The following is an 18,203-nucleotide window of genomic DNA, read 5'->3' as shown; positions in this document are numbered from 1 at the left end:
CTTTGCCAGTGGGAGACAAAAGTTCAACAAGGGGAGAAAGATTTTGAGCAGATCTCCAAAACCATTCGCAAGGAAGTGGGAAGATTTGAGGCATGTATAATTTTGTCCAAGTAAATTACATTTTTACTTTAGATAACATAGACATTTCAAGTAAAATTGTTTAAGAGGTTAATATGTGATAATCTGTTTATTAACAGAAGGAACGAGTGAAAGACTTTAAAACTGTTATTATCAAGTACTTAGAGTCATTAGTGCAAACACAGCAGCAGGTAAGATGATTTTCTTTACAATACTTCATACATTCCATATTAGGTTAGCTAAAAAAGACAGGCTTTAAATATAACAGTTTCTGAAACAGAAAGACCTACTTTTAGTCTGTACTGTATTGGAGAATAATATAGTAATTGCAGTTTCCCAGTTACTGCTATGCACCCTTGCACAGTTCTTATTCAAGGAAGCAAGGGAGAAGCTCCTTTAGGGATATGGGTGACTGGAGGGTCTTGTCTTCTCCTTCTGAAACTGAAGGAATATTGGAATAAATTCTAATAAATATGTACTCAGGCTTACTGAAGAGACTCGAATACTTAGATATTCATCGCTCTTTTTAAAAACTGTAAATAACTGAATATTGTAAAGCAGTAAAACAATTTGCAGTGATTCAGAAGTATACCTTGTTTCTAAAAGAGGGCTGGAGTCTTTCCTTTTTTCACTCCAGGAACATAAGCCTCCAGCTTTGTTTAGTTTAAAAAATAAATAGTAGCACCTTTAGAGGTAAGAATAGCAAATGGAGGTTGCAAACAAATTATATGGTGGTATTTTGTAGCAATGTGTTCAATGGGTGGTAACAGCTGCTGTTAGGAGCAGATTTGTGTGTTTACTTGTATTTTTTCTTGCATGATATAATAATGTGAATAGATAATGTGAAATGCCTATAGTCTTATTTTGTTCAGTGGAGACAGGATTACCACAAGAGGAGGAAAGTATGTGTGTTTTCATATCCAATATTTAGTACTCAATAGTGAGTGTTTTTCCCTTTTCTTCAAGCTAATAAAATACTGGGAGGCATTCCTACCTGAAGCCAAAGCCATCGCCTAAAAGAAGAATATTCCAAATGACAAGACACTCTGGATGTTTGTCCTGGATAAAACTAAATTCCACAGTGAAATCACTTTAAATCATCCAAATAAACCACTATATATTTTATTAATTAACATGTGGCTTTTTTTATATACTACAGCATTTTATTAACAAACTGCATGTCCTGACCCTCTTTGAAGTGGACTGTGGCATGATGTTCTGCAATACATTGCTGAATTGAACACTATTGTGTCTTAATACTTGCACTAAAATGTGCACTGCAAGGCCAGAAAGCTGATATTTTTGTTCCTGAAAACACAATGTTCTGTAGTATGTTTATCTGATCTTTATGAAACAAATTTAATTGCATTAATTAATGTTCACTTTAACATTCCTGTACAAAATCATGGTTTTGTGATTACAGTAATAAAGAGATGTACCTTGTGAAACACTGAACATTCTGGTTTTGTGCCTGTAGGTATTTTGTGCTGTTCTTACAAGTAGAATCAAGAACAAATTGAGATTATATCAAAGGCAAAAACAACTGGAGAAAGTGTTAAAGGTCCACAAAAAGCTACTTGTGGTAAAATTTTCATGCTTTTATTTTTAATCTCTTCATTACAGGTGTTTCACCTGAAGTTATCAATGCCTTGATGAATTCTAATGTGTTAATAAATCTTGTAGGGTCAGAAAACCTATGCTTGGCAACAGACAGCCATAAACTGAAATCTCTTCTGGGTGTTTCTGAAGGGTTAGAATATAGTCAAATATCAATATTCTACTGGACTGATAAATGTCATCATCTTCAGCGTTTCAGTAAGTCTTGCAGTAGTTCTGGTAATTGAGGAGCAAGAATAGGAGGTAATTCAGCTGATGCAAGCTAATTGTAATTACTAGCATTCTACTTAGAATTGAAGGGACTGGTTATTTCTTTTGCCCACGAATTTGTATTGTTTGTGGGCAAGCATATAGAAACATCCAGTACTGTTTCTGAACAGTACAGAAAGCTAAATTCAGCTGGAAGGTCATACTCTGATTTATGCAATTGTCACGGTTTAACACTGGCCCAGCAATTAAACCGATGGCAGACGCTCTCTATTAATCTCTCTCTCCTCCCTAATAAGAAAGGAGAGAGAATAAGGGAGAGAGACTTATGGGTTGGAAACTAAACTACACAACTTTAATGAAACAGTAATGATAAATAGGAAAAATTACTAAATATATACAAATATACAAGAAAATGGATACCACATTCCTCCCCCCTTTCCCCCAGTAGCTCTCACGTCACCACCGAGGCTGCAGGGCAGCCCTGGGAAAGTCCAGGCTGGACTCCTGGAGTCGGCAGCAGTTGGGAACTGGAGGCAGGAACACACAGATATGGGCTGGCACGGATCAGGAGCACAGGCAGATGAATGGACGGGATCCTTCCAGGATGCTGGGTGAAGGAAGGGAAGCAGGGAAGGCAGGAAGGGCAGGCAGCCGGAAGCTGGAAACAGGAAATCTGGCTTGGCCCTCGTGATCCCTCAAATTTATACTGAGGATGACATATATGGGATGGAATACTCTGTTTGGTCAATTCTGGCATCTATCTTGTCCGTTCCTCCCCAAAGGAGGGATGCAGGTGGGACCTCTTTATGTTTTCCTCAGAGCTGAGCAGTGTCCTTGGCTCTGCACACCAGTCTCTAGCAGTAACTATAAACATCAAGTGTTATCAGTCCTAGAAACACACACTGTCTGAGAAACTTGCTCTTAATTTCAGCAAGTGCAACTACTTACAAGAGACTTAGCTAAAAGCAAAAGTACAAGACAGAAAATCACCTTTATCCTGGCCCAAACCAGGACAGCAATGAAATTAGGGTAAACTTTCCAGATCAGTGTTTCTTCTTGCTCATGTAGAGAATTCTGTTGATTATTTCTTGGTGTTTTCAAGGAAATTACTACAGAAAGTGTTATTAAAAAAAAATAAATTATCACGCCTTTATCAGGAATTTTTTTTTCATGGTGAAATGCTAAATCTTAGGCTTGTAATACCTTGTGTTTGTGAAGTAATTTAGCTTGTAACTGCTTTTTGAGAAGCTGAGGTATGCAGCAGGTTTATTATGAAGAAAGTTATACAGCCATAACACTTCACATGTTATGATATATTTTACTTTGGCTTGGTCTGTGCTTATGAAAATTGACCAGCAGTTTAAAAATAAACTTCAGATCTGTTCCTGTGAGAGTGAAAGTGCTTCTAGAATTAAAGACTCAATTTGAATACGCAGAATGCAAAATGAGCAAGCATGCTTTCATGATGTTCTTTGTTTAAGTGTTTTGTCCAAGTTTCTTAGCTATTGATTTTTTAACTTTTTTTCTTCTATGAGGATTATAATTCAGTTGAATTATGGATGAGATTTCTTCTTTCTATGATGAGAGTATGAGAAATACCTTTCACATCAGTCTCTTAGCAGGGATTAGTGTGACTTTGTAATAGACAATTGAAAGTGATAATAGTTTTGTAGGATTGTTGTTTTGTTGTTGTTTTGGTTCTTTGTTTTTTTTTCTTAAAACCAGAAGCCTGCTGGAGGACAAAAGGATGCTATTTCTGAACTTCATTGTCACAGAGGGTTGCTAATACAAAATTTTGTAGTCTTTTTTTATGTCACAGGGTTAATTTGAACAGAAGATCCAAATCAGCTGTCACATTTGGCTAGCATAAAACTCATTTCAAGAATCTGTTAATTTATTTTGCATATATACCACTACATTATGAAGACAGAAGGTTTGCTTGTCTTCTTTCATAGTATGATTAACATCCTACTATGTGCAGTGTTTCTCAAACCAAGTGAATGGAGGTGTTGTTACACTGCTAAAGGTTCTTGTACTAAACTGAAGTTACCCTGAATCTCCAAGACAGTCTAGCACTGAAAAATCACTAGCATGAACAAAATAAATGTTTGCAAAATAGCAGACTGGTGTATGAAAAACAGGGGGCTACTGAAGTCTAGTTTACCTTTTAGGCTAAATGAAAAACAACAGTGGTTTGTTGTTTTTTTTTTTATTGTCCTCATTCTTGTATCCATCATGTCCATGGTGCTTTTAGCTTAAAAATACATATTGTGATGTGAAATTTAGGATATTGTAACCTCTTTCTTAAACTGACATTCGGTCTGCAGTAAGCCTCTGATTCTTTAATCACTTTCCCTTTTACAATGGAATATTCTGCTTCCCTATTAATTATTCCTTCTTTTACCTCTCCTAAGTTATTTCCCTCCAAAGGCTTCATCTGGGAGTTCGTGCTTCAACATCTCTCTAGTTCATGCCCCAGATCTGTCAGTTTCTTTCAGATTCTGGAGATGAGCTGCAGGCTAGTGTATCCTATGCATTTGAGTGAAGATAGTACAAATCATGAGAAAGGGAATGCCCTTATCTTGGTCTCACAGCTGCTGAGGAACTTCCAGGGGAAGTCTCAGCAGGATGGAGCACAGATTTCACCCTATAAAAACCTGCAGTTATCTTATATGTTACTGTTATATTGACTTTCCCCACTTGCTCCACCCATGTGCACACACACTTGAGAAAAACTTGAGAAAACTTCCTCCTTACCAGCACCAAATACTGTGTCTGTCAGAAGTACTGAGGTTTTTATTTGGCTCTGAACTCGTGTAGAAAACTGACTGACCTTTCCAGAGTTGTGATTCTGCCTGTCTACTTTGCAAGTGGTCTGTTTGTTTGTATGCACTGGCTGATAAAAGTGCTTTGTGATGTTTTGGAAGCAACTACATCACTGTAAAAAAAAAAAAAAAAAAAAAAGCAGCTTAAATCTTCAGAGACTGAGGAAATTGTAAGCACCTTAGAAACAGATGCTTTTTTTTTTTTTTTTTCTACTCAAAGTTTTATGAAATATGTTGAAGTTTGCTTCTATTACACAGGAGTTCAATATCTGTAGGACTACATCATTGAGGTGCAGGTTTACTTAAAACCATTCTTTCTGATAGCAACTGAAAAATAAGCAAACTGCAGTTGTGATCTTATTAAGGACTATCTCTCCCTCTTTTTTTTTTTCTTTAGTCTTTTGTTTTCATGTATACTTTACGAATCACTTTGATTAGAATTTGTATGTGCATTTTTTTTCCTACTTCTGTTCCAGGAATCAGCCATTAAGGGGGTCCTTGAGTTGTTAAGATTAGTGGAAATTGATCTTTCAGAGTTGCCAGTGTTCATTCCCTTTTCTCTCCCATGAATCCTTCTAGCATGATGAGTCCTGAGTCCTCCTCAAAGAAGGAATTGCAGTGATAACTTTGGAAAAAACAACAAAAGTGGCTAAGGTGGTTTTTTTGCTTTGTTTTCAAACCGATGTTTCATTTTTAGATAGTCTGAAAGCTTGATTGCAAAAATGTCACATTCTTATTCTATTAGTTAAGTATGGCATGCTTCAACCAGTGAAGCAGGTTCTAAACAGTGGTGACTCATAGTTTCTATAATTGTGGAAGGTGAAGGTAGAGTCCAAGAATGGGTAACAGTAAAAATTGGACGGTATTTATTATTTTATTTTACATTTTGGATTAAGTTAAGAATATAACACATTATATTGAGACCTCCAACAAAAGCCAGTGGTGAAGGTCAACACTTAAAATTCCTACAGGATCTTTCGGGCCTGCTCAACAGATTATTTTGAAGGCAGCCTACATAATTGTTACCAGTAGAGCTAGACCTAGCTACAGTTTTGCTTTTAATATTACTAACATTTTAATATCTTACACGAGTTCAAATCAATCTACAGTTAAAATGCATTATCCTTGCTTTCTGGTTTGTGGGAATGATTGTATCATTTGTGCAATTAACTTTCAAAAACAAGAGCCATGGATGTTTTTCATGTGGATATGAAAGTTGGTAGTATTTTATTAATTCATGTTTCTTAAATTTCTGCCCCTCAGTGTATGAGACAGAAAGATAATCCTTAGTCAGTCAGCCATGTGAAGAAATCCTATTTTTTCTTTAGATGTAACTTTAAAGATCAGCCAACTAATGATGATATATTGTGCAAATCAAGTATTTAACATTCCAAAACGTATTGACAAATTTGAATTCAGCTCACCATGTAATCTTCCTTGTTCCTCTTGGCTGATGCACAGTCAAAAGTTCCATTATGTACTATTGAATTAGAAGGCAGATTAATGCCTCAAACTTTTCTTTGTTAATATGTTTTATGATATTAGGTAGAAAAGTAGCTTTTTGAAATAATTGGTTATTAGATTGCAAACTGCCACCAATAATGCCCCTGTGAAATTTTTCTGCTGGCTTCTCATCAGCATAAATACATAATGGCATAAATGGTATAATGAGAACTGTCCATACAGTTTGTATTAGGGGAAGAACACAAAACTAAGCTTGAAGACTAAGACTTAACTAACTCTTAACCAGTAACTAACCATATAGACAGCATGGTAATTGTACTCTAGCATGCCCACATTTACCAGGATGATTAGACTGTTATAATTTCACATCCTGCTTTTTCTCAGGATAGTTTTGATGTTTCTCAGTGTATGCTTTGGGGTAAAATAGGATTGCTTATTCACCCCTTCAGTGATCACTGTGTACCAAGCACACCAGTCCCTACAGTGAGACCACAGGGGACTGGAAACCTGTTCATTCTTGTCACCACTACCACTAAGCAGCACTGAGACTGACCTGGTGGTCATCAGCATTTGAAGGAACTGGCACAGGAGCAGCATTATGGGGAAGCAAGTCCCTGAGGACTGTCTGACTTTGATTTTGTATAATTTTTTATCACGTGTAGTTGTTGTTTGCTTTAGACTAGTGAAGTGAACTAATGTTAGTGTGCTTTAGTACTCTTGGTTTTAGTCAAAAGCCTTCTATTTTGCATTGAAGTTTTCAGGTCACAGTCTTCGCTTAGAGCAAAATATAATTAACTTTGGTGGAAATTAAATTAAGAGAAATGGAGGGGAAAAGAGCTTGTAATGTTTTTCCACTGATGTTAATAAGCTAGAAGGAAGCAAATTGGTTTTCAGGAGACATTTCAAAAAGCTGACCTTAAATGCATTCAGGTAAGCATAACCAGAGGTCAGATAGAAGTAATCATTTGCTTGCTGTCCATTTTTGAGGTATGACTGCTTATGCAAAGTCAAACCCTGCATATGCATGAATTTATACTGTAACTGCTCCTTAAAAGATCACTGGCAGTAGTTGCACATCTTCACCATTTAGCATCTGGGGCTCTTCAGCATTCTTAAAACCTTACAAGGTGAGTTTTAAGGTAATGCCACCATTATGAGTACGTTTTTAAGGTAATGCACTTTGTTGTCAACTTGCCGTGCTTTCAAATGGATTGGATTTGGGGGTTAGCAAATGTCTATGGTGCGGGAGCATTACTGTGTGAAACAGCACAGCCGATGTGTGTGTACATTTCTACGCCTCCACTGCTTAAGTCATCAGCACCGCTGCTCATTTCGCGGAGTATGAAGTTTTATTTAATTCCGAGTGACTGCAAATCATCTGCCCCTCTCTGAAATGCTTCTCTGTGGCTTAGGAATAGCCACAATTCGGGCAATTGCCCCCAGTGCTGAATTCACACCCCCCCCCGCCCCCCTACTCCCGGCCCAGCATGCGGTCGCGGTTCGCTCCCGGCATCACGGGCGGCACCGCTCGTGCAGGGCGGTCCGGAGTTCGCAGGCATCGGAAGTGGTGTGAGGCGTGGTGTGAATTCAGAATTGGGTAAATCCCATTGGAAATCACTTGTTAGTCTCCCCATGTTCCTGTTACCGCCGCTGCCCGGGCACATTAAAGCAGGCGCTCGCTTTGGTTTTTACAACCACGGCGTTTTACTGCCTGGCTTCCCCTCCTCAGGGCGGCCGCCCGGAGGCCGAGTACGGTGAGGGCGGGTCTGCGGGCCAGCGCGCAGCTTTCCTGCCGATCCCGGGGGAAAGCCCCGGTGCCTCCGTGCCGCCGGTACCGTCCCTGCAGCCCTTTGGACCCTGAGGAGCACCCCGGGCCGGGAAGGGAGGGTTGGGGGAGGGGCCAGGCCACGGGCCCCGCCCCTCCGGCTGTCACGTGGGCGGTGTCACGTGCGGATGGCGGCGGCGGCGCCGGTCGCCGGGACCCCGCGGCCCTGAGGGGAAGGGAGGCGGTGACCCCGACCCGGCCCGGCCCGGTCCGACCCGGCCCGGTCCGGCCCGGCCCGGCATGGAGGTGTACATCCCCTCCTTCCGCTACGAGGAGAGCGAGCTGGAGCGGGGCTACACGGTGAGGGACGGCGGGCGGGTGACCCCCGCGCCTCGGGGGGGCGATGTGACAGCAGCGAGCGGGGCCGCGCCGGTGGCCAGGCCGCTCTGCAGGGACCGTCCTGAGGGACTGCGGGGCCGTCGTGCCCTGCTCGGAGTCCGGCCGCGCAGCAGGGGTGGTCTGGGCCCGCCGCGCATCTCCTGCCCCACCCGGGCTTCGTGGTGTGGAGCGGTGGTGGGAGCGCCAGGGACTCAGGCAGCCTGGGCAGCGGCTGGGGAGAGGGACGCAGGGCTGGGAGCTGGGTCCGGTCTGAACTCCCCAGGGCTGAGGGTGTAGCGAGCCCCGTGCAGGGCTGAACACGGCGTCTCCTGCGTGAGGAAAGGATGAGAAACATGAGACTTCAGCCTGGGGGAGAGAAAGCTCAGGTCATCGTATCACTATGTACAAATAATCTGAAGGGAAATAGGAGCCAGACTCTACTCGATGGGAATCCCATGTAAACATCAGACAAAACCGGATAGTTAACATGGGGATGGTCAGACACTGGTACAGGTTGCCCTGAGGACTTCGAAGCCTCCGTTTTTTGGAGGACACTGGCTGGATGTGGTCCTGGACAACCTGCTCTAGCTGACCCTGCACAATTCTAAGAGGTTTTCTCACCCACTGAGATGTTGAACTGTGACACTTTCCCCACGTATTGTTGGATGGGCACAGGAGATGCTCTGGGAAAAAGCTCAAAGCTGGCTTCTTTTATTAAGTGTATTATGTTGGTAGTTCTGAGCTGTTGAGAAATAACAGGAAAAAAAGTCTTAATCCTGTAGAATGGTAAGAAGATTGATCCATGTAGGTACAGTTGCATGAAGGAGCTGCATTTCTTTCTTGCATTTACCTGATACTAATGCAGTATATTCTTTGGTCCTAGACACTAGCAAGTATTTACAAATTTCATAATTCGGTGCATTAATGTGGAAGTGGAAGTGCATTAATATTTCTTCCTCTTAGCCGAACTTAAATGCAGGTAGGCCCCTGCACCTTGTCTGCACGATTTTGGGCATTGAAACCAACTTTAAAACGTTTTGATTAAGAGTGGTTACAATATCACAGACAGATCCCAGTTTTCCACCAAGTTGGGCAGTTTTGAAGTGAAAGAGTGATTTCTAAGATTTGCACATCACACAAATTGGATTTTTTGTAGCAGTATATATTTTTAGTATTTGTTTTTAGTGTGGATTTTATTTAATAGTAATTCTGTCACTGAATCCTGCTACCTAAAGGATTATATTTTTTAAATTTTTTAAATATTAAGCTGTCTAAGTTTCAAAGAAATCAGAATGAAACTATCTGTCTGTAAGTCTTTCAAGAAAGTGATCTTGCTTTATTAAGTGAAAATGCTTTATTATTAAAACACTGTTAATTGCAGCACTGTTCCCCTCCATTCACTGCTGGTGAGTCAAGCTTATGCATGTGAAACTTGTCAGGCTCAGTAGTTTGGTAGCTGTCCCTGTGTGATAATTTTGCCTCATCAGTCAGATGAAGGTGGTTCTATGTGGCATCCTATACAAAAGTTGTCTTGCTGTATGATATCAGATGCATCAGTTCAGGGATTTCCCTGACCATGAAACTGTACTAGAAGTCATGGCTTAAGTTCTGCATCAGGAATGCTTGTGGGAGAGGATATTGAAGTCTGTTCTGATAATATAACGTAGCGTGTTTCTTTTATGTTTTAAAGAGCTTATGATCTATGCATGAGCAATGCTTCTTTTAATGTAACTATCTATTTGTTACAATGCTAAGTAATCTGCATGAACATTATTCTGAGCATAGAAATTTGCAGCCAATGAAAATGAGTGCACTATAAACTCTCCCTCCAGCAAAACCTAGGTTAATGAGAGCTTACCATTGTTCTGCACTGAAGATAAGAAGCTATGAAGATACTGTGTGGGCAGAGGTATTTACCTAAGAAAACAACAGTAACATAATTATAGTGCATTGAGCAAAGAGATTATTTCACTTGGACAGGTGGAGCTTGTGAATGTTGCTGTGTCCAGACCACTTAAGCTCTTCTCTTGAAATGAGACCACATCATCATCTCTATCTTGAGATGAGCAGAAAAAGTTACTCTGTAGAAAGTAATTAATCTCTGAAACATAACCTTCAAATTCAGAGGGATGGGTGCTGTCCTGGACTAATGCAGTGTTTCTGAGGGAAGCATGTTTTCTTGTAATTAAGTTATTTTGCATGATCAGGCATATGTATATGATTAAAATTTAGAACAGTATGGTGATGAAGGTCAAAGAAAGTGACCTTCTCCCCTAGGAAGAACATGAGTGGCAAACCAGTAGCAATGGACATCGAGGAGGCTGAGGTACTCAGCAAGCTTTATTCCTCAGTCTTTGCATGCAGCCTCTCTTCCCACCACTGCTTGAGTAGATGGACTGTAAGGCAGGGACTGGGGGAGCAAAGTCCCTTTCACTGTAAGAGACCACCACTGTAATGACCACCTGAGGAACCTGAACATTGGGACCTGGTGAGATGCATCCCAGAAATGCATCTTGGCTGATGTAGTTTCCAAGCCACTCTCCATTACATCTAAGAAGTTGTGGAAGTCAGCTGAAGTCCCTCCCCAGTGACTTGAAAAAGAGAAATGTGGCACCTCTTTTAAATAAAAAGGGTAGGAAGGAGGATCCTGGGAGCTACTGGTATCTCAGCCTCACATTTGGGAAGGTTGTGGAACAGATCTTCCTAGAAACTGTATCTTAACATGGAGGACAGCGGAATGATTTGAGATAGCTGGTGTGGCTTCACCAAGGGAGAGTCCTGTCTCACCTGCCTCACTAGATGGGGTGGCTACATCAGGGGACAACTGTAGAGCCACTGATGTTGTCTGTCTGAACTTCTGTAAGGCTTTTGACATGGTTCCCCACAACATCCTTCTCTGTAAATTGGAGACATATGGATTTGATGGATGGACCGTTTGGATGAAGAAGTGGCTGAATGGTTGTATCCCTAGAGTGTTGAATGGTTCAATGTCTGGATGGAGAACAGTGATGAGTGGTGTCCCTCAGGGGTCTGTACTGGGACCAGTACTGTTTAAATATCTCCATCGACCATGTGGGCAGTGGGATCAAGTACACCCCCAGCAAGTTTGCAGGTGACACCAAGCTGGGTGATGCAATTGACATGTCTGAGGGGAGGGATGCCCTCCAGAGGGACATGAACAAGCTTAAGTGGGCCCATGCAAACCTCATGAAGTTCAGCAAAGCCAAGTGCAAAGTCCTGGATTTGGGCAACCCCAAGTGTCCATGCAGTCTGGGAGGTGAAGGGATTGAGAGGAGCTGTGAGGAAAAGTACTTGGGAGTGTTGGTTGATCAGAAGCTCAACATAAGCTGGAAATGTGTGCTTGCAGCCAAGAAGAACTGCAACCAAAAGCAGCTTGGCCATCTTGAGGGAGGTGATTCTCCCATCTACTCAGCTCTGGTGAGACCACATCTGGAGTATGACATTGTCATGGTTTAAGGCTGAGCTGGCAATTAACCATATGACAGATCCTCTCTATTAATCCCCCTCCCTGATAAGGAAAGGAGAGAGAATAACGGAGAGAGACTTACAGGTTGGATACTAAACTATACTGCTTTAATGAAACAGTAATGAAGAAAAAAAAAAAAAGAATTAAGTATATACAAAAGCAATATTGTGTTTCCCTCCCCTTTCCCCCCAAAACCTCTCATGTCACCACCAAGGCTGCAGAGCAGCCTTGTGTAAGTACCAGCAGCAGACAGGAGCTGGATCCCTATCAGAGGCAGACAAACAAACAGAATCTTCTCAGGGTGCCAGCCATGGGCAAAGCAGAGCCTCGTGGTCCCTCAATTTGTACCAAATATGGCATGTATGAGATGGAATACTCTTGTTTGATCAATTTTGGTCACGTGTGTGCTCCACTCCTCCCTAAAGGAGGGTTGCAGGTCTGACCCTTTTGCTCCATTTCTCTTTCTGGAACATAAAATGTTCCTCAGAACCAAGCAGTGTCCTTGGTTCTGCAGACCATTCTCAAGCTGTAACTATAAACATCGAGTGTTATCAGACCTAAAGCAGACGCTGACGGAGAAACTTGCTGTTAATTTCAGCAAGTGCAGCTGCTCAGAAGAGATTTAGCTGAAAGTAAAATTACCAGAAAGAAAAGTAGTTCTATCCTGGCCCATACCAGGATTTGCATTCAGCTCACATCACCAGTACAAGAAAGAGATGGACTTGTTGGAGCACGTCCAGATGAGGGCCACGTAAATGATCAGAGGACTGGAACACCTACACTGTGAAGAAAGGCCAGAGAGAACTGGGATTGTTCACGTGGAGAAGAGAAGGCTCTGGGGGCAACTTCTTGGGGCCTTTCAGTATATAAAGGGTTTTTATAAGAAAGGTGGAGAGAGACCTTAGTAGGTCATGCTGTGATATGACAAGAGCTTAATGGCCAGGTAGCTGTGGAAGCAGAATGGAGTTCTGGGGAGGGGGTGGAAGTGACTTGTCACAGAAATGGAAAACATCTCCCTAGCTACAAAAATTAAGAAAATAAGGAACAGAAGGGGTGGGGTCTTGAGCAGCGAAAGGTTCGCTTATGGAAAGAGTAGAGTAGAAAGAAAAATAAGAGAAAAGTCCATAATGCAATATTTGGGGTAGGAGTCAACCTGAAAAGTAAATGGGAAATTAACTTGTTTCAGTTTTTTTCAGGAACTTTACTAAAGTACTTCTCTTCTGAAAGAAAACCTAGAAAGCCTGTTTACCAACACCACCCCTCAAAAAAAAAAAAAATAAAAAAATATATATATATATATATATATATACACATCTGTATATAGAGAGAGTAAACTCACGCTTGTTCCAGTTCTGCTTGGGGTATACATAAAATGGTGAAACCCAGGATAAGGAAAATGTCTGTTTTCCTTGCGGACAGTGAGATTTCATTGTCAGTTTAAATTGATGACACTGGCTTCCAAACTATTGAGCCTGTGCTAATAAATGCAACAGTTGTTCATAATTTGGCAGTGAATGACCTTTAAACGTAGACACTTACTAAGGATGTCTCTAGGGAACAATTCAACTTCAAAATGACACCCATGTGTTCTTGTTATCATTTAAATATGCTCCCTTTGTCAATAACAGAATAATAAATACTAGTTAGATTTCTAAAGTTGATTCAGATGGTAGGAAACTTACTGAATAAATTAGTGTACATTTGATTTATATTGACCAAAAGAATTTTGCAGTGGTATATTGCAGGTCAAGGTGACATACATTTAAATGTGTCGTGGAGCAGAGGGCATACTTGACTGACACATGTGCTTACTGCATTTTTAATTAACACTTCCAATACTACTTCCCAAATTGCACCTGGAGTTGCAAAAAAAGTAAGATATGACAGGTAAGATCCTAGTGGACTGCAGATTTTTTTTTAAGTCTTCAGACTTTATGTATGTAGAAGTGGTTTAATTACTAGGCTATACTTTTTTTTTTAATGAAAGTATAAAGTAACAGGTACTTGAAGTTTGGTATTATTTATGTATTTTAGCATTCTTTACTGTTAAAGTAAATGTACATGGAGTCAAAATGGAAGTTGTTAGATATTCTTCCATGTGAAGCTTAAGAGTAAGCAACATTAACATATGAATAAATCAGAAAGCTTAAAGGGAAATATTTTAAGTATTGTACTTAAAAAGCATAGAGGGAGTAATTATGTCAATGATTTTACATGAAAACAGATTGAAGTGTTACTGTTCTAATGCTGTTGTTGAGTCTCTGGACTGTGTGAACTTGCTTTAGAAAATCTGAAGAGGCTCTGCATGCTATGAGTATTAAATTTGTCAGTATGAAGACTTCTGGCTTACTACTTGGGCTTGTACAAGCACCCTGAGTGTAACCTTGTGTCTCTAAGTCCTATTGAAATCAGTGACAAACCCGTTGCTCCAAGTTCAAAGTAGTTAAACATAAATACTAGTCTGTTGGATCAGTTAGACTATTTTATTGTCTTAGTGTCTTCACAGAGAATTTGTAGTTGTCATGATATCTCCACAAGGGAATTGAAGGAGGTCTCTTTTCCTTCTTACATGGGAAGGTAAAGAGGGTAATTTGACAGGTGCCAGTGGTTCTGGAATGTCAGAAAACTGCTGTATGACTCCATCGTTTTTTTCAGTTACAGTGAGGAAGCTTAGGAGCATGTTTTATTGGAAGAAATGGATCTTACAAATTAGGTCAAAGATTGCTCCTTGCAAATACTTTTTGGTTGTTTTTTTGTTAACATATGTGTTTGTCAGAAGTTACATCTGTTTCCTGCAGTCAGTTTTCCTACTCATCAGTGATAGGAAACTGATTCCTTGGTATGCAGTGGGAAAGTAGGATACGGAAAATTAGACATACTAGACAGCAGCATATACCTCCAATGATTTACAGTTGTGAAGTTGCTCAGAGCCACTCTGATTCAGTCATGAGATCCTAGCAAAAATGGCCATGTAAGATTTCTCTTAGCAAGAAATCACTTTTGCTGTATTCCTGAGTTGAGGAGGGGGTTGGGAACAGGATAGAGAAGGAGCAGCATGGTTATCTGCATCAATTTATTATCTGAAAGCCCAAAAGCTGATGCATTATTTCAGTAAACCATGAATAGAAACATGTTACCCAATACTCTCCCAAGATTACTGATTTGTGGTTTTGATGAGGAAGTTACATTTTCAGAAAGATATGTGGTAGCAGAGCAATCAAACACGCATCACAATAAAGATCGATTTGAGTGCCACTGAATCTTTTGAGAGGTAATAGTGGCAAAACTTCTTAAATAATATAATGGTACCAATGGAATTATTTAATCAGGGGGATTCATGCTCAACTTCTCCTTCTGGTGCTTTGTGTCTGTGTAGCATCAAGTCATGATACTTGTAAAATCATGTCAACAAAGATGGTGTTAAGCATATGTCTATTCTTTATTTCCCAAGAGTGAGAACACACCAGACTTTTAAACTCAACATGATCTCTTTTTTTTTTTTTTTTTGTTTTTGTTTTTGTTACTGTGACACACATTTTAATTGCTCTGAAATTTTTAATGTGTGAAGTAATTTATTTCAGGTTTAACTTATAATTAGACATCATTGCCATGGTGTTAATGAGGTTATTTGGGAATTTCAGTCCATACAGACATTTTTATGGCAGGTAACTGATGAGTCTGAAGAAGCTAAGGATGCGATTTTCATCTACTGTCAGTGACTGGGTTGTTGAATTAATTCAGTATTGCACAAACAGTTTTAAAAAGCTATCTCTATTTTTTTTTTTTTTTAGAAGAAGAACTGGAAACTTTAAATAACAGTTCTTCAAATTATTGTAACTCAAAATTATCTGTTGGAAAATATCAGCATATATACCCACTTGCAGATTTTAATTCCTGTAGTCTTAATGAAGAGTATTTATTGACTGTGCCGCTAATTTACATGGAAACATTCTTCTTGGCCATAGCAGTTTCTCTTTTTAAATTCCATCATGAATTTTTTGTATGGAGGAATTTAAAGGATTGGTTGTGTGGAGGCTGAATATATGTAAATCTTAGTGGTTCTTTTAATAATTATCTCTGAATTCACAAGATATAGGGACGAAATTTTGGGGACTTTATACTACAGCTTAGTGACCTAATTGTGTTTCTTGCTCAGTGGGCCAGTGAAGACAAAGTTTAGTCAAGTCTTGACCCAGCTCTGCTGAGGTAGAGAAAGATCTTCCCTCTGCCCTGGCAGTGAGGAGAACATAGAGAAGACAGGATTACGTGGCAGAGCACTTGGTGGTAGAATTTCAGTGCTACAGTTGAGTACAGTGGAAGTACTTATGTTTGGTATGCACTGTGAGCGTGTGATAATGGAGGTTTGCCAGCTACTGCATCTTGAATAATCTTAGTGTGAGCAAACATTATTTCTCCTTTTTACAAGAATTACCTGAGGACTTGTCTCAAATTTTCATTTTCAGTTTTGTATAAGCCTGCATTTTCTGTGGCTTGGAGAAGGCTAAAATAGCATTTTGTAGAGCATTCTGGAAGGGCATTTTGGTGCCAAAGCAGAAGTGTCTTCATTTCCATTGAAGGTGATGTATTTTTACTGGAAAATGAAAACATCAGTGTACGCAGTCTGTTAGAAGCTGTTTATGCTTAGATGTCCTGATCTTGTAGCTAGGACATGTATAGTTTCTTTCTTGGAACAGTCTGGTTGGTTTTTTTATTATTATTATTGTTTCAACCTCTATATCATGTTTTAAGCATTTCACATTTCAAAAAACCTATGAATATTGTATGGCTGTTGTGTTTTGGGTTTTTTGTTTTGGTTTGGTTTTAATTCAGTATTTGGAACACAACATTAACGCTTGGATACCTTTAGGCACTGTAGTAAGGTAAGAACAGTAAGAGCCTACCAGAACAGAGGAGGGCCATTGTCATTCCAGGTTTAAAAATGTGTCCTGACATTCCCCCTCTGCTGGTGCAGTGAGAGCTCCATCTCCTGTTCAAAACAACCTTCATCTCTGAAAATCTACACATGGGAAACCAGAGAGGATGCTTTTGGATGTTGAAGCTAGAATTTATAGTAATTTATAAGAAATTACAGCCAAGCCTCCACTGCGTTTTTCATTTAGTGTATTATTTATTTGTTTGTCACAGTGTTTGTGGTTCCCAGTTAAGATTAGGGCCTCTACATGACAGTTTTGAATTGCGTACATGGTACACTGAGTTTCAAAGATCACTCTTGAAAGGGGTTGCCTCCATTTGGAAACACTTCTTTGCCCAATGATGTGGTGTGAAAAATAATGACTATCCAAATATCTATTATTGTTGTTTGACTCCAATCTTTTATATAATGGCAATGGTATAAAACATCTGTGAAAGTCTTTTCTCCCACTGGCCTATGTTGAAAACTGTGAAATAAGAATTATGAGTCTTCATTATTTTATTTTTTTATATTCTTTGTCTCCTCCTGTATTTTATTCACTTTTTAAAAATGGATTCCCTTTTTATATGAGAACAGTGTTCTTGTACCACATTATCTCCAAATTGGAAAATAATGAAATCTAAAGCTTTCCTATCTTTTGCATAAGGACAAGCAAAAAATCTTGATTATGTGGTGAAATAATCAATTGTTAGGCAGCAAGCTGGTATTGATTACAACAACCTACTTTTGTGAAAAGGGATCATATATACTTGAGCTAGCTGCCTTTACTTATGGTCATGCACAAGGTTCGGTTTCTTTGCATATGGATTCCCTTCCATACCCTTTACATATATAATCAAATGTTTCCCAGGAACAGGGACTCCCTGTTTGTGTGTCTTCTGGGCAGTTAAGCTGTGGTAGCTACAGTCTAACTTACTTTTTATTTTGAGATGTGGAAACATGAGAAATGTACTTTCATTTTAATCTTCAATTAATGGACTATTAGATTTATAGTAGTATCGGGGAATGCTATAAAAATATTTATTTTGCTTGAAAGGTGTGAAGAAATGGATATTTAGGAGAAAAATGCAAAACACATTTGGAGCTGAATTTTTTGACATTATAGTATCAGAAATTACAATAGCCTATTACATTCCAGATTTCTTCCAAATTCTAAGATAAATTATGTCCCATGATAATATATACTACATGAAACTCCAAAACACTCCATTCTTAAAAGCAAGTTGAGGAATATTTAAAAGGTGGATTTTACTTAAAGATCCATTGTCCATTTAAAAGCCAAAGACAGAGCTTCTCCTTTATATAGTAATAAGGAAGCATAAGAGGTCAATAAATACTAAAACCATCTATTTTTGGTATTTAATAGAAAATGTTAGAAGCATTTGCTTTTGTTGAGTGCTCAGGATGTGGATGTGTCGTTCATAGGAATACAATCTGAGCAGTATT

At 39.6% G+C, this 18,203-nt stretch overlaps 2 protein-coding genes and 1 long non-coding RNA gene across 4 annotated transcripts in view; all 3 read left to right on the top strand.

Annotated features, from left to right (window-relative positions):
- SNX2 (sorting nexin 2) overlaps positions 1–1,533 on the top strand; it is a 37,493-nt gene extending 35,960 nt beyond the window's left edge. Inside the window, 3 exon segments of the mRNA XM_071731707.1 lie at positions 10–90; positions 198–269; positions 1,045–1,533. Coding sequence (XP_071587808.1) covers positions 10–90; positions 198–269; positions 1,045–1,095 — 204 coding nt within the window. The 3' untranslated portion in view covers positions 1,096–1,533.
- LOC139789641 (uncharacterized) overlaps positions 1–18,203 on the top strand; it is a 354,871-nt gene that overhangs the window by 121,271 nt on the left and 215,397 nt on the right. The gene's annotated exons all lie outside the window — the stretch shown is intronic.
- Positions 7,843–18,203, top strand: part of SNX24 (sorting nexin 24) — a 94,616-nt gene continuing 84,255 nt past the window's right edge. Inside the window, exon 1 of one of the 2 annotated variants that reach the window (XM_071732216.1) lies at positions 7,843–8,319. In XM_071732216.1, coding sequence (XP_071588317.1) covers positions 8,260–8,319 — 60 coding nt within the window. In that variant the 5' untranslated portion in view covers positions 7,843–8,259. The remainder of the gene's footprint in view (positions 8,320–18,203) is intronic. The other variant, XM_071732217.1, reaches the window with a different exon arrangement.

This window comes from Heliangelus exortis, chromosome Z (assembly GCF_036169615.1).
Source record: "Heliangelus exortis chromosome Z, bHelExo1.hap1, whole genome shotgun sequence".
Classification (NCBI taxonomy): Eukaryota; Metazoa; Chordata; class Aves; order Apodiformes; family Trochilidae; genus Heliangelus; species Heliangelus exortis.
The sequence above is the reverse complement of the archived record's forward strand: the minus strand, read 5'-3'. Positions and strand labels throughout refer to the sequence as shown.